A 16,385-nucleotide genomic window follows, 5' to 3' on the forward strand; every position below is an offset into this window, starting at 1 on the left:
ACTGGTCGCTATAGTGTTATATGCAATTATTTAACTAAACTTATGTTGAGTGAATTGTTGTTTTCAAATGATGCTTTGACTCAGAATATTTGCATCAACTACTTTTTTTTGGTGGGTTCAGTAGGTTTAGTCCACTAATGGTTTCAGGCCAAATCTAAAAACTGATGTGAATTCAGTGTTTTTTTGGGTCAGGCTCTACATTTTATCCCATTTAAATGGTCCACGTCATTCCTTTCTGCAAATGAAATCCACGTGTCTTCATGGCTTCTAAAAGCAAACTGGGAACTATTGCCAAGATGATAAACGCAGTGCTGACTGATGAACTTCTCACTTTAGTGTGTGGTACCCTCATGTTACAAATAATTCATTGCCTGGTGAATACATGGTGCGGTCCGTTCATGATCTCAACTTTTTTTTTTCTTCTTTTCTTGTAACCATGGGAGTTTAATCTCATGTATTATTTATGTCAGGTAATTTTCTTTGAAATGGACTAAACGGTGTAAAAACGTAGGGATGAAGCTGCAGCGAGAGCCTCTTTCTGGTGTACACTGTATTCTTTGTTTTCATCCCGCCTACTGCTTTTCCTGTGTTCTGTTCTTTCTGGACTGCTACCCCACTGTAATTCACTGTCATTATGTAATTTGGTTAACAAACCCTGTCTAGCAGTGGAAAGTGAGTTGTACACTCTTGATGCCCTGTTCAACACTTGGCAGCCATCCTCTAATCATACAGCACACACAGTGGTTACTTAGCACCATTAGGCTTGGAGAAAAAAAAAGTCTGATTGTGCTACAATTATGTTATTTCCTTGCTGTCAGGAGCAGATTGATTACATGTGGGCATACAGTAGTATACTCTTCTTTACCTGAAGCCTAATTGCAGTTGTGTTTTCTTCCTTTTGCTGGAAGTTGTTGGTTATCCATTCCATTTGTGTCAAGTTGGAAAAGTATTGCTAATGTTTTTCTAAGGAATTGACTGGCCATGTAAACTGTCATTCATAATGCACCAATGTTCTAGTTATAAGCGGGTTCAGTGGTTTTACAGCAAACTGTGTAATTAAATACCACCACAGTATAACATCAAACCCATACACAGTTTTACATAAAAAAGTCACAAATAAAACTAGAAACCTTTTATATGCATTTCTATATTTAATGTACCAACTCTGTAGCCATTCATTTATACACATTAAATGTTATGTAGGCCGTGGCTATGGATACGTTAAACATATCCGTGGGATTCCCACATTAACGGTGAGCTTTGCTTGCGCCCTGAAGGCACATTGCACTTATGTAGAAAAGTTCCAGAACTGTATCTATAGTCCTGGGGACTATGACTACGTTTAATGTACCTCCAGACACTTTCTTTTATGTATTACATTTTTGTTTGTGTTTTACGCTGTTTGCCGCTGCTTTCTAATGCACTTCATAGTCACGCTGCAAATTTTTAAGCACTTTATAACAGGGGTTCTCAACTGATCTCACCCTCTGACCCACATTTTGCCACGGTCACATCGTGACGCACTTTATTTATTGATTTTTTAGAATTCAACCAACTGTGGATCCTTAAAAAGTCTTAAAAGGCATTAAATTAATGAATCTAAAAATAAGGCCTTAATTGTCATTAAAATGTCTTAAATCAGTGTTTCAAAAGTCTTAAATGTCATCATTATAAGTATGAATTTATGATTGTATTTAGTCTCACATTTCCAAATAAATAGTAACAATTTTGTATTTATTTTTTTATTAATTAAGATTTTTCTTAATGGTTTTTGTTTTTTTGTATTTTTGTTGTTGTTTTATAGATTTCTGGCTATTTTTGTAGTCATCTTTTGTGTTTTTGAAGTGATTTTGATTATTTTGGTCTGGTTTTTCTTTGTGTATTTCACTGTCATTTTGTGTGTTTACTTTAAGGGCCGCCAGTTGCACGTCTGCACTAGACACTGGAAAAAAGTGACCCAAACCCTATGTAATTAATGTGGCGTTTTTTCCCCCCTCATTGTGTTTACTGTGAAGTTGGTCTTAAATTTAAATTCAAATGGCAATAAAAAGTCTTAAAAAGTCTTGAATTTATCTTGACTGAAGCTTTTAAAACGTAAATCTATATATTTTCCTGTGCAACCAACACATTTTCACTCCCAACTTGTCACATATTGACGTTCGGGAGGGCACAATGTATCCCCTTGGCGTAACAAGGGTCGGCCCGTGGCAAAATTGCCTTATTTCAAGATAGATTGTGGCTTTACAGTTGTTTTCATTACATTTCTAGTGAGACATTTACCCATAACTTATGGTTCAGGTTAGGTTTAGGGTTTGAAGTCTTATTTTGAAAAGTTGCAGTGAAAAGCAGCTTACGGACCCTCAGTGTAAAAAATGAACGTCAAAGGGTCTTTCCGGAACGTCGATATGTGACGAGTTGGGAGTGAGACTGGGTTGGTGCAACATGCATTTCACAGCATACCTGTCAATAGAAAAGTTTCTTTCAAAATAAAAGACAGGCCCAACATGAGCCACATTAAGTATTTATTTATTTTTGACCAACTGTCCACCACCTACCCAGTACAGGTCCACGACCCACTTTTGGGTCCCGAACCACCAGTTGAGAATCGCTGCTTTGTTATATGCTTTATGTAATGCTGCTGTAACAGCTTTCTTGTTATATATTTTAGTGATTTTCTTGTTTTTATTCTATTTTATTGTAACTTGGGACTGTGGACTTGGTTTTATCCTTTCCTATTTGTTCAAATGCAAATTAGCTGAAGTGCTAAATCTGGCATATTATTTACGTACTGTCACATTCATTAATATGCTTTTTTTTTTTTAATTAACTGAATTATAATTCATTAGAATTGTTTGAGGGACATATTTCAGTGTAATTCATTATACTCCTGCATGACCTAATTTTCAAGCTAACTTACAGGTTGACCTCAATAATATCACATTGTAAATGACTGTAATTCAGAATGCAGTTATGTATATGGCAGGAAAATATTTGAAGCAGGTTTCCTTTCACTCCCTCTGAAGACGAGCTTCCTTCTGTATTCTATATTTTCTATCGTTGACCTTACTTGGCTCAACATGTGGCTCCTGAGCCTTTGTTCCGCCCCCAGCTCTTTGTTGATCAGGTTTGGATTTTCATGCTGAGTGGGTGAAAAATTGCTGGTGTTCTGGCCTGTCTGCAGAAACGGGGGGTGGAGGGTTTGATGTGGGCAGTGACAACACTTTAAGCTGAGGGACCCCCAACCACATCAAACAGAGTCGGCGTTTTCTCTTGTGTCAATTGGACTTGTGCTGGTAAGATCGCTGTGACTGATCACCCCCCCCACGCCCCACCCCCCGCAGTCTTAGGCTGTGATTTGGGGTTTGTGGCTGTGGGATTGGAAGCATTTATCAGAGGCTGTTGCTTTCATTCCTGAGAAGGCCTGTTTGCTGTGTCTGTGAGGGTTTAAAGGACTTCATTTTTTGGAAAGAGTCCCAGACCAGCAGTGTGCGGAATTAATTTTCTCTCAAACAGAGGTAGTTACGAGGTAATGACCTGGGCTTCCCGAGTCGCTGTTGTTGGTATATTATGTGGCCACAAGCTGGAGATATCAATATACTAAACATAATACGTGCCTAGCGCAACAATCCTGGGGTTTCTGTAGAAAGCTTTGTGTAAATATACCAAAACCCCTTTTGTAATGTTAGATTTAAATTGAAAGAGCCAAGGGTAGTTGTGCTGTAATAGTATCTGTTTGAGCTGACAGATCAGAGCACACGCAGTTGCTCTCCATGTTCCTGACTAAATCAAGGCCAGAGGTTGGTGGGCTCAGCGCTTCTGTGTCTCACTTTCTCCAATTAGGCTGATCGGTCCAACACCGTACGACTGCTCACCTCCTGCGGTCTCATTCCACAGAGATTGCAATAGCTCTGAACTACACCAACCTCAGCATATACAAACTGCCCAGTTTTCCACTTCTTGGCAGCTTCTACATTGGTTAGGCTCAGAGTTCTCAAACAAATGCATTTATGTGACAGATACTCAAAGCTCAGTAATCCATACCTTTGCTAGGGAATCAGTAATAAGTATAGATGGCTTTTTTATTCCATAAATGTGAAGTTAAGTTTCAAATCTTCTAGGCCTAATGACGTGTAGTCGTCCATCACAGTTGCAGCCTAATGGCTGATGGATGGCTTTAATTTATTTCTCTGAAATTACAACACTAATTTTAGACAAATTACCCTGCAACGGGAAATCAAACTATACATTTTCCCTCCTTCCACAGTCCCTCATCACTCGTATCGGAAGTTACACGTTAGACTGCAATGCAGTATCTGGCTTACAACAAACTGCAGGGTAAAGAACACTGGTCAGAAAATATTAATGTGAAAAGTTGGTAAATTCAAAGGAGCATGTTGACTTTTGCCAGAAATATGCTGCTTTCGTAGAGTTAAAACAGTTTTTTTTCTCCTTTAACTGAATACAGTCTATGTTGGTCCATTCCTTCAATCTGAGCTCTTAAAGTTTTGTGTCGGAGTAACGCATTTTTTCCTTTCATAGTTCAGAACGTTCAATTACCATGTGCCATGTAATGTTTTGGCAGGAGTTTGTGTTTCTTTAGTTAATAGGAATGCTGTCAGAAATTCCACGGGTGGGAAGTTTGAAGTCTTTCCATTGTCACGACTCTAGGAAATGGAAGTGTACTATGTTGAGAGGCTGTTGGCGAACCAACAACCACTGATTTTAAAGTTTTTTTGTTTTTCTTACTAAGAATGTGATCTTAGTTTTTCAACGTGCCATGTTTTGTTACGTGAGGGTGAGCAGATGGGGCTCGCTCACAATAGCCTGGACGATGCAGACTGTGTACAGCAACCACGTCCAAAACTGTCTAAATCCCTTTTTAGGCAACGGTCGTCTTTACTTGCAAAACAATCTGTTGAGTTTGTTCACTTTGTTTTTTCACATATTAATAAATATCGCAAAAAAATGATCAAATTACCGGTGGAGTGCTTGGCCACACCCATTTTTAATTGTCACCATCTGCAAAGTGCAAATCTGACATCCAAATGAGTATGTAGTGCGTTCAGCATGGAAACACTGAATACGCGAGAAATACCTGGTTGTATACTATTATCGGTAGGGATGTCCCTATACAACTTTTTCACTTCCGATATGATACCCATATTGCAGCTTTGCGTATCGGCCGAAACCAATATTGATCCGATACGATATTGGCACAAATCATACATATTTTTTGAATGTGGTGGAAGTTGTTGTTATATTGGAAACAACTCTTTATTGATCCCTCAGTCCTGACTGAAAAATATTTTAGCTACTATTTTTCTGTGGATCTGATATATAATCAGAAGTGGTTGGTATTATTTGGATATGTTTTGCAGAATAAAGAAGTGTAGAGAAATAGATACCATTATCACCAGCATTCCGACTCCTGTCCCCTTAAGAAGTCCCTTCCCTGGCATTGTCATTGACAGCTGAAGTTTGCTAAATGTGTTATCTCACCATCCACCTATTAGAACGCTTCGACCCCTGAAGCCAAAGCCCTAATTATCATTTATCACCGAGCACACTGTGACACAGATAAAGCACTGCTCTGATTACCACTGATGTCACATTTGGGAAGAATAAATGTTACTGCACTTGTATGTGTACACAGACAAAGCCCTGGATTCCACACTATGTGTCTCTGGCTAGGTGTATTAGTCACACCTGAGTTAAGGTTTATAGTCAAAAGTAATTTAAAAAAACCTGTCTCGCCATTTGTCTTCTATTTTCGCTTGATAAAAATGTCTAATCAGGGGATTTAAAAAACTAATCCATGCAAACACTTGAGTTTTGTTGCAGCAAAGGCCACTCAGTGCCACTTTATGGTGGTTGAACTTAAATATTTGAATGCACACAAGCAGCAGTTTGCTGCTTCTGTTGAATTCATAATAGGTATACTGCATGCATTGTCTGTTAGAGAACAGAGCTCGCCCTTTTACGCAGCTAATTATGGAAATTGCAAGTTGCAGGGATTTATGGTGGATTTGCTTAGTCTAATTTCTTTTTGCTATATTACAATGACTCATAAATAAACATAATTTTCCTTTGTCTTTAAATATCTGGGATTTGCAAAGAAGCAAAAACAGCAAAGAAGCTGTTTTTATTAATTTAATTAGATGGATAAAACAGAATGTTTAAATACAGTTTGTTACATATGAAACCACGTTATTTAGACTTCCAATGTAAATAAAGTGAAATATGTCTTTTATTTAAAAGTTGGCTTCTGTTAACAATTAATTTTGCGAAGCAAACTCAACAATATGTGGGTCTGATAGGAATTTTGAAAATTTAATGAGTCACAGATCATTGCAGCAATCTAGTGAATTGTCTCAGATGGTGGGCTGCAAGCACGGGGTGAACACTCGCTTCTTAACTGCAGGAAGTTCTCCCCTGGAATGCACTAAGCACCTGCTAATCAAACAGCTTAAACACTCATCGCTTCGCGAGGTGGGATTAAGCATCTAGCTTCAAAAGAACTTGTCACAGAAAAGTGAATATAAGTCTGTAAAAGTACCTGATTTGTAATGATGTTTTTTGTTTTTTTCTCGCAGCTGTCCCCTTTCCCCCCAGTCACAAGCTGACAGCTAAGGAGGTCTTTGACAGCGAGGGTAAGCCCAAAGTGGATGTGCTGAAAGCTCACCTAACCAAGGAGGGCCGGGTGGATGAGACGGTGGCCCTCAGGCTCATAGGAGAGGGCGCCGCCATCCTGCGTGCAGAAAAGAACCTGCTGGACATCGAGGCCCCTGTGACAGGTCAGAAACTTTTTCACATTTTCTTTGTCACCAGCTTCCTGCACAACATAACGTTCTTTTAACCACCAATTAAAGCTTTCACCCAAGGTTAACATGCCAATCGAAGGCCTCAGAAATGTGTACATTATTACATTAAGATCACTTCAATTTAAAAGTACTTGTGCCTGTCTAATAAGTCGAGAAATAAAAAAATGGCAATATGAACTTCAAAGGTTCACAAAATAAAATCAAGTTGAAAAGTTTGAAAAGAACACAGCAGCGCAAAGACATTTGACCCTCCTACTTCCCATAGCAGCTCAGTGCCATGTTTACAACATGGTGGACACCACAGGTGCTCCGTAGACTCATAAGTATGTTGTTTATAGTGTATATGCACTGAGAAAACAAGCCGGCTGGAACAGAGAACCTGCTAACCCCATGCTCAGTGCGCGCTTGTCTGGATATAAAGCCCCCCCCCACATTGTCATAATCTACCTTGATGGACTCTTAAATGCTTTTAATCCTCATGTGTCATTTTATTCTATCCTACCTGTTCCACAACTTAGTGATTTACAACAGACAGAAAGTGTATCCCTCTGTTGTTAAAGCGTATCTCCCATATTAAAGCACATGTATTGAGTGTTGTATGATATATCATAAGTAATAACACTGCTTAATTTGAGCAACTTCTCTCTCGCCTTCTTTAAATTACGGAAGGGTGCTGAACATTTCAAGCTGCATTTTTGGATTTATTTTGGCAGGTCCATAATACAGCTTTCAAAACTTTACGTTAACGAAATGACAAATAATAATAATAAAAACAGTTAGATTTGTTTTCATTCTTTAATTGTGAAGCTAAACACTCCCACACACTGCCTCACTCTTTTGTAGTCAAATAGTTTTTCCAACAACAAAGATTTGTTACACATTTGTTACTCTTCATTGGGAATTCTCCCCGTTTTTTTAAATGTCGTATCTTGAGTATTTGGTATCTTTGGTATTCTTAGTTTTGCTCTTACATCTAATGTTAATTTTGTTTTCTACAGTTGATGTACTGATTCCTGGGGCAAACAGAGACATGTGTATCAAAAGACCTCTCACGATTTCAGATCATTTTATTCTATTCCTTTCATACAGTCTTTTTTCATCTGGTTGTAGAATTAGGACGTACAGACATCTTGCACCCAAATAAAAAATCTTATTTCTCCTACTTTCCTGAGTCACTGTAGCCTCTGGGCTGCATGTCAGCTATGTAACCAGCCATAATAGTCTATTTCAGGACTCTTAAAAGTTTAGTTATTTCAGTTTGGCAAACTGGTAGCTTTGACTCACTTGGCTAGTCAGAATTTGTATAAAACTAAAGAATATGTTTTAAATTAAAAACAGTGATAAAAAAAAACAACACCTGCGAGCTTGTAAAACTGCAGCACAACATAAGTGTTATTGATCAAAGCTGTTAGAAATTGTACGTAGTCGAATGGACCTAAAATCGTTCTCATTAATAGTATTTTTTTGGGGGTTTGAGTGCTTATTTGAAGTACCCAACAGGAGCTGAGCACACTCAGCCCTGCACCTATGATGGCGCATACGGTGGAGGAGGGGGTCATTGTTGCATATGCACAAATTCAAGGCGTCCATTGTTGTCTTTCCGTCTGGTCAAGTGCCCTGTTCCTCCATTAGACTTTCTGATGAGGCTCCTTTGAAGCTGTTATAATCAGAGGCAGAGACCTACTCAAAGGATCTATGGCAACCCAGCGTTACCTTATACGAGATCATTTCCACATTACAGTCTGCACGGGCCCCGTATTCTTCTATGGCAGCCATCGTACTCACTTAAATTCATGAATACACCGGCCCTTGCTAAACAGTGCAGGTCTCTAATAATAATTGAGGTCATTATGGTAAGAGAATACCTTGTGTGGCACAATGGTGAGCTCTGTTTTCTGTATCTCTTTTTCAGTTTACAGCAATAATAGTGAAAGGTGAAGAGAGAGCCACTCAAACAACACTAGATTTCTAATTAGCTAGCAACAAATCTAACATATTTAGATTTTTTTCTAGTGGTGCAATAAAAGCGTACAGAACAAACAGCTTGTTAAAGAGAAGGGAGAAGTTGGTATTAGTATCTGGTTACGAGCTGAAATTTTGGAAATGTGCATAAATCCTACTTTATGAATACATATTCTGTAGTGAAAGGCCAGATGGGAGTCTGCTATTGTTTATTTTAAACCAGAATTTCATTAGATGTTTTCCCCTGTTTTTCATTTTGAACTTGAGCAAATAATTTGTATGGTTTCAACTCTAAAACATTGACACCAGACATGGGCAACTGGTAGCCCACGGGCCCTCAATCTAATTTTGTGTGGCCACAACACAAACACGTGAAAGGACTCCAGAGTCACACAAAAGGACAGGAAAATACACAAATTGACTCTAAAAATATACAAAAAGTCTTAGGGGCGGATTCACTAAGATCTGAAATAAAGGGTGGTAATTCAGTTGCTTGCCTAAATCCTTCAGTGACACAGTTTCCTCACCTGCTGTGCGGAATTCAATAATTCACTAAGATTGCAGCAATCATTAGTGCACAAGCATTTCTGGTACAGACCGCCCCTATTTAAATGAGCGTTTTTGCTCGTGTAATGTAGAGACATCAGTGCTGTGCATTGCGACGTGCAGCAGCAGCAGCGTACTCCTGATTCCCTAAGGTTTGTATGGCTTATTAGTGCGGGGAGTGACGTTTGCATGTTTTAATACCACTAAACCTTAAACCTAAAAAAATACACAAAATGACAAAAAATACATAAATTGACAAAAATGAAGAAAATGCACAGTTTGACTCCAAAAACATACAAAAAAATGACAAAATAAAATTCTAAAATACACAAAATGACTCAAAAATTACACACAAAATGATTATTATGGATAAAAACGTTTTAGTTTATTCTTATATTAATGTTAAGATCAGTCCGTATTCTAAAGGCAGATATAAATGTTGATAATTTCACCTGTTTGATTATCACTGTTAAGTCTGACAGAGATTGATTGCTGAATGAAAGTAGGTCTATTGGCTCGAACACACCCTTGTACTTGAACATGTGTCAAGTTGACCTGTCACCAAAACATTAAATTAGACAATAGTGACACTGACATTGAAGGGCCAGTATAGGATATGGTTTACTAAAGTCAAGCCAAATGTATTGCTGAAGCACATTGTAATAGCTTTGCAGTGTTGTGAAACTGGATTTTCTATAGAAACAGAATGGGCTCGTGCACCTAATTTAAACAGAAAAGGAATGAGATTCTACATCTCCAACATATCTGTGAATGTGCCGTGTGCATGCATGTATGTACATACAGTATTTGTGTTCATGCTACTTGTGTGTACAAGCAGGGTTTTTTTTTTTACACTCCCACTCACCAGCCCATCTCAATCCCTCTCCCACTCAGTGGTCTTCTTCACCAAGGATTTGACTCTTCCGTGTGTTCATGCTCATTCTGTTTCTCTCTCGTGCGTACACAAACACTGACCCCACATTTCAAACATAAGACGAGTGTATTTGTATCTAAATATTTATCAAATTATACGTGCAGTGTTTCTCTGCGCCTCTCACACTCGCTTCCTTGTTGGCTCTGATGGCAGGAGGAGCTTTTACTAAAAAGGAGTGACCATGAACAAGCAGCTACCCTGGCCTTCACTAGTCACTCAGCACTAGAGCTCCGACAGGCTCATCGCTAGGCAACCCACAGTTATACACTCCTCATACACACGTCTGTATTGTGCATGCTCTGTCGTCTAAAGGGAGATGGATTTTTGAAAAGCACTGAATGTGGTCGTTTTGCTTGTAATAAACCATTTTTCATCTTTTGCCCGGCATAACTCTAATGTTTTGTGGGAGTGTAATTGAATCTTTCCAATAGGTTTTAACTCATAAAAAAAAAAAAAAAAAAAAAAAGAAACTCAGCACATTACTGCTGCATTGACCAATCAGCAGGGCAGGATATTGTTGTTTAAAGGAATTATTATTTCGGTTTTCTCTCAGTTTTAGATACAGTATTTGTGCAGTATTTGCCTAAAGAAGACTTGATTGGGCAACAATACAGTTTTATGAGAGAGATTCTAACCCTATAATGTATTAAATTGCCCCTTCACCATTTAATCAATGTCTTTCCAAATTATAGATTTTTTTTTTACTTACTGATTTCCATTAATACTGAACATCTCAGCTTTAAAGTGTGAGAATATATAGGACATTTGAACATTAATATGCAGTGCTCCTAAAACCATGCATACAGATTGTTGTTTATAACACATCTCAAGCTCCACCCCCACTTCTGCATAAATGCACGCTGTGCAGGGTTTGTGCGCCTGCAGACTGTCATCATAAAACGGGGAGTTTATCATCCAGTTTTCAATCAAAAGCACGCAGAGAGAGGATGCCATACTGCATATCTTACCCACCATGTAAGCCTGGCTTTTTGGAGTGAACCGTGTAGGATCAGAAGCCAGGTTGTGTAATGCCCACCACCCACTCGGTAGCTGCTGCCCGCTGATATGCTACTACTCAGGAAGACCACTTTAGAGCACAAGCAGGAGATGGCCCAAGTGAATTGTTTCTCACAGCAGATAATGTACTCCCACCTGCTCTTCTTATGTAGGCTTTGGTTCCCACCTCATTTTTTGTGTGTTTTGTGTGACAACAGAGAGAGAAGCACATCTGTAGGTGTGGAAAAGAGATTGATGGAAAGGATCAAAGTTTTTTCACTGTAATACAGCAGAGTCGGTGCAGCAGGACTGGCGTTATTGTAGCGTAGCAGGTTTGATTTGCATGATCAGGGCTCACACAGGTGATGGAGCTGTTATTACCAGTGAGCATTATTTTGGCTGTTTACAGAAATTTCTGCACCAATCATTTGTAGATGGTGAAATTAATCGATGCGGCAGCCCATAGGGTTTCACACATAACTTGATCATATGTCCTTAAGTATCCTAAACAGTTAGACTAATATAAACCCAAAATATGTGATCATGTGCCTTCAGTATGGTATTTGCTAAGGGTGTCCTAATTCCAATATTGATATTGGATATGGGTTTGATATCAGCAAAAACAAGAGTATCAGATTATATCTGCCTTGTTAGAGCCCAATATGTAACAACAACCTGAATTATTTTTTTGGTCAATAATTTAACAAAAGTGCTGAGCCAAAAATGTAATTTAAAAAACTGGTCAATAATGTAACAAGATGCTGTTAGGGGAAATATGCTTTGCCTTCTCCATAATGTTATAAAAAAACAAAATGTCACAAGTTGTTAAATGTTGTTACATTATTAACCAGTTGTTACTTTTCGGGTTTTATAAAAAAAAAATGAATAACAATTCAGGTCGTTGTTACATATTTTATTCAATTATAGAATATGCTTGGGTTTAAGTAAAACTAGTGGTTATTTTGCATTTTAGAAACATTTCTTGTTTTTGCTGGTTTTTCAGGGTATTCTTATTTATTTAAATTAATTTTATTCAATTGTAGAATATTGATAAGTTTATGGTTAAAATTTATTCAACCCATTGGTTAATAATAAATGGGTCAGTTTTTCTCATACCTACTGTTGCTGACTATTGTTCTCCATTTGAGTAATATCACTAGATTTTTTTTTCTGACATTCCACACAACAAAATAAGAAAGTAATACAAGTACGTGTGATTATATCGGATTGATATCAGTATCAGCCAATACTAAAGGATGCAATGTTGGTATAAGTTGTATTTGGACACCTGTAGTATTTGTTTCATATTTAAATCAGTAAATATGTTTTGTTTTTTACTGTAGCTACACTTGCCGGCTAATCCAAAACATTTATGAAGTCATTCAGGACACAATTCGAAAAGTTACCTGTTCAAAGAATCTACTAGTAGAACTCCCAGACTTCATCATACTGCATCTGACATTTTCTCCGATTCTAATTTTAGGGTTGCAGTGATGCCACAGTGTTTATAGTTGATCTATTCCAGGTGGAAATACAGACTTAGTTGTCCTCTTTGTGGAATAACAAACAATTGTAATTCTTGTTTGAGCCCATAATTGAAAAATACTCATGTTATGAGTTGAATTAGAGCACAAACCAACATTTAGATTCAGACATTCCCTTGGTAAGTATAAATGTACTGTAGTCTTTTCTTAAATTGTCAAACGTGGATGTTTTCACCAGTGGCCTTGCAGAGGAAATTGTTTCTCTTCCTTCCATGTCTTTATATAATAGTCGTGTTGCATGGTGACTATTGGTGATGCTCGCAGTGAACTTTTATCGGGTCAATTGCAGCTATAATGGGTTTGTTTTGCATCAGTGACACAAGCTGCCATTGTTTTAACAAGTCAAGCAATGGGAATGTTTCCATAGCAATAACCAGCCTCAACGCCTTTCAGGATGAAGCTGGACAAGTCACCAGGAAGGCTGAAAATTCCTATTAAAATGGTTTACCACTCTGAGGTTGGAGACTGTTTTACAAAAAATTGACATTTTAGACATTAAACATTTTCACAACATTACATACAAAACGTTGAATTACTCCCAAGACTTTTGTAACCAGTCTGAAACTTTCTGGCTGTACCTTTGTAGTTGATTCCACTCTATCTACTTTAAAGTGACAAAAACGTCTTTTTGAAGTCGGTCCCTGCAGCGGAGTTAAACAGTAACACAGTGTGGGTTTAATAGAAGACAAATGGCGAAGTTGAGGTTTACGATACAGTGGAGGGGAGCCGATTCTCCGAGCTGTCTCACAAGGCTCGTAACTTTAGATAATTGCTCTCTAACGCTGTCCTCCAGCTCCCACTAATTGGGTATCAATGTGAAAGAGATTTTCACAAGCTCCTATTGCATGTCTTGCTCTGAGATACAGTTCATAAAGCAACAGCCTCATGAAAGGGAAGACCATGTCCTTTTTTCCAAATGAGATTTATATCTGTTCACACTGTTGGTAATTACACAATTAGCCCATGTATTCAAAGAGTAGATGAATTGAGTCAAATCGGCATCAAGCAGGGATGCCACAATTATTGCTGCTGTCACTGTGGTAACGTAAGTGAATACTTTAGCTTAGTGTCCCTCTGTGTTGTTTATTATAAATGAAGATGAATTGGATGGCTTTGCTAACCTGAAAATTGAGCTGTAGATGGTTTAATTCAGAACAGTTACCTGTTGGAGTTGAGCACTGGTCAGTGTCCACCACTGGCTGTGGGAATTTAACTCCTGACTTGGGATGTACGGATATTTCCTAAATCGGCTAAAGATACTGTAGATGCAAATAAGAGGGGATTAAAATCAATAAAGCACGGTATGTGTTTCGATACTTTTGGGGGTCAATAGGGGGTGCTGTGACTGTTTTAGTGCCGCTTGTTTAGACGTTATGAGAGAAGAGCAACACTGACAGAACACGGCCTGAACTCGTCCAACCTGAATGAAGCCTATTGTCGCTTTAAGCTAGATCTTGTTTCAACCAGACACTATACAGAGTTGGCGCTCGCATGTAGAATACAGTTATGCGTCGGAAATTAAGGAACGTCGAGTCCGAGCAAAGAATTTGAGCATTAATAGTTTTAAGTCAGAGCAGGTGTGGCAGCATTTTGGCTTTTTAAAGTTGTAAAATGACAAAGGTGAAAAGATTAAACTAAGGGAAAAGACTGTATGCAAGTATTAAAAAAAAATACAGAACTACACACACACTGGATTATGACACAATTTGCTAAATTATGACACATTTGGGGCTGTTGGCATTTTTGGGTTAGTTGGAGGGATCTAGTGGGGCTAGGTCGGGTTAGGGGTTAGGTAGGGTTAGGGGTTAGGGTTAGGTAGGGTTAGGGTACCGATTACCGGAGGGTTAGGATAACAAACGACACTGAATGACGGTCTTCATGACACCTTACTCAATTCAATTCAACTTCATTTATATAGCCGAAATTACAACAATAGTCATCTCGAAGCGCTATCAAAATATAAAATTGTTGAGAAAAAACCCAACAAATCCACATGAACATTCTTATTCATGCTAATGACAGGTGTCATGTCATGATAATGACAGCGTAGTGTCAGCCTTATGTAGAAAACTTCAAGTGAAACTAACTTTCCTTCATGAAATGAAGAAATGTGCAGATTATTTTGGTTTATGAGTTCAAATGGTTCGTAAGAAGGTTATAAGAAGAAAATGTGAGTTAAAAAAATTCTTGACAATTTAAATAAAAGAATAAGAATTTGCATTTTGACTAATCTTTTTTTTTTCCTCCTTTCTGTATGTATTCAAATTGAAAAGAAGTTATGTGCATCCCAATCTTTGATTTTATTTTTTTAATTCTAAATACGAGATTTGAATCGAATCATTGGTTAAGTGTATCTTTACACTCCTACTCCTAACCTTATGTAAGTCATGACAAACTGTCGATAAGCCATGTAGAAATGCTGCCCAGCAATTGAGTGTGGACTCGATCGTTCTTTCTCGGCTGTGGAAACAATGTAAGCCTTAAAACTGCTTCAGTTTCATTAAAGTAGTCGACCGGTTGGGGGCTGAAAATCTTTATAGGATCAAACATGTCCTGTCTACACGTGTCTCCGACTCTTACCGTCATGTTGCCATCCACACGCTGTGGGAATCATAACATCTGTTCCGTGACTTGCTCGTGGCACAGAATGAAAAACTTGACAGCATGTTTGGGATCTTTTTTTTTTTTTTTTTTGCTTGCATGGTGGGAATTTGGGACTGATCAGATGCCATTCTAATACCATTGTGCAAAAACATCTGTTTTCCCTCTAAAGCTTTTTCCCACACTTTCCTTTTTCTGTCTGTATAATTAATATTGCACTTAAAGCCAGCATTAATGTCACATCTAGCCTTTAAAATGGCACTTTAAGATATTTACTCTAACTTAAGGAGGTCTCTTGTACAATTACACAGTAGCAGCACCACGCTCTCTAAATTCAGTCATTTACAGAAAACATCTAACTACACTTGGCAGCTGTGGTAACTCACATTAATTATTCTAATGCCTCATCAGGCACTGGGAGTCGCTCTGTTTGAGTCTTGTGGTTTTCTTAAAACCAAACTGATACATTAGCACAAAAAGAGAGACTACGGCGAAAAGCACTTTTTAGATTATCTGCAAAGGACAGCTTGTGTATTCCCTCCTCTTCCCACCACATTAGCTAAAATATATAATAAAGAAATACATTAAAGCCTATAATTATCTGTAAGATTCAGTATTTCTATATATGTGTCCAGTATTTTTATGGTTTTGATTTCAGATTTTGTGTATAGACAGAAGTTTTTTATGCAGTTGTTATGATGAAAGGATGGAAACATCATGTCTTTCTGTCCTTGTAAAAAATTGTGGGTTTAGCTTTTGATATTATTACTAGTGGTGGCTCATTTCTAATGCATGTGTTCATATCCTAAATGGTAGTAACAGCTTATGGCTAGATAGAAAAAAACAACTCACTTCATAGGAATTATTTAGAGATTTATGTATTTACTTATTTATTCATGGCTATTGGTATTTTAGTGAAATACCAAACAGTCTGTCAATTCAAACCCTCCTAATGGTAATGGTCCAATGATATAAGTACAG

At 37.9% G+C, this 16,385-nt stretch overlaps 1 protein-coding gene across 6 annotated transcripts in view; it reads left to right on the plus strand.

The window, feature by feature from the left end:
- The window catches only part of LOC114480086 (serine/threonine-protein phosphatase 2B catalytic subunit alpha isoform), a 100,599-nt gene that overhangs the window by 34,171 nt on the left and 50,043 nt on the right, over positions 1 to 16,385 (plus strand). For all 6 annotated transcript variants that reach the window (XM_028473900.1, XM_028473901.1, XM_028473904.1 and 3 more), the window contains exon 2: positions 6,594 to 6,794. In XM_028473900.1, coding sequence (XP_028329701.1) covers positions 6,594 to 6,794 — 201 coding nt within the window. The remainder of the gene's footprint in view (positions 1 to 6,593; positions 6,795 to 16,385) is intronic.

This window comes from Gouania willdenowi, chromosome 18, assembly GCF_900634775.1.
Source record: "Gouania willdenowi chromosome 18, fGouWil2.1, whole genome shotgun sequence".
Taxonomy (NCBI): Eukaryota; Metazoa; Chordata; class Actinopteri; order Blenniiformes; family Gobiesocidae; genus Gouania; species Gouania willdenowi.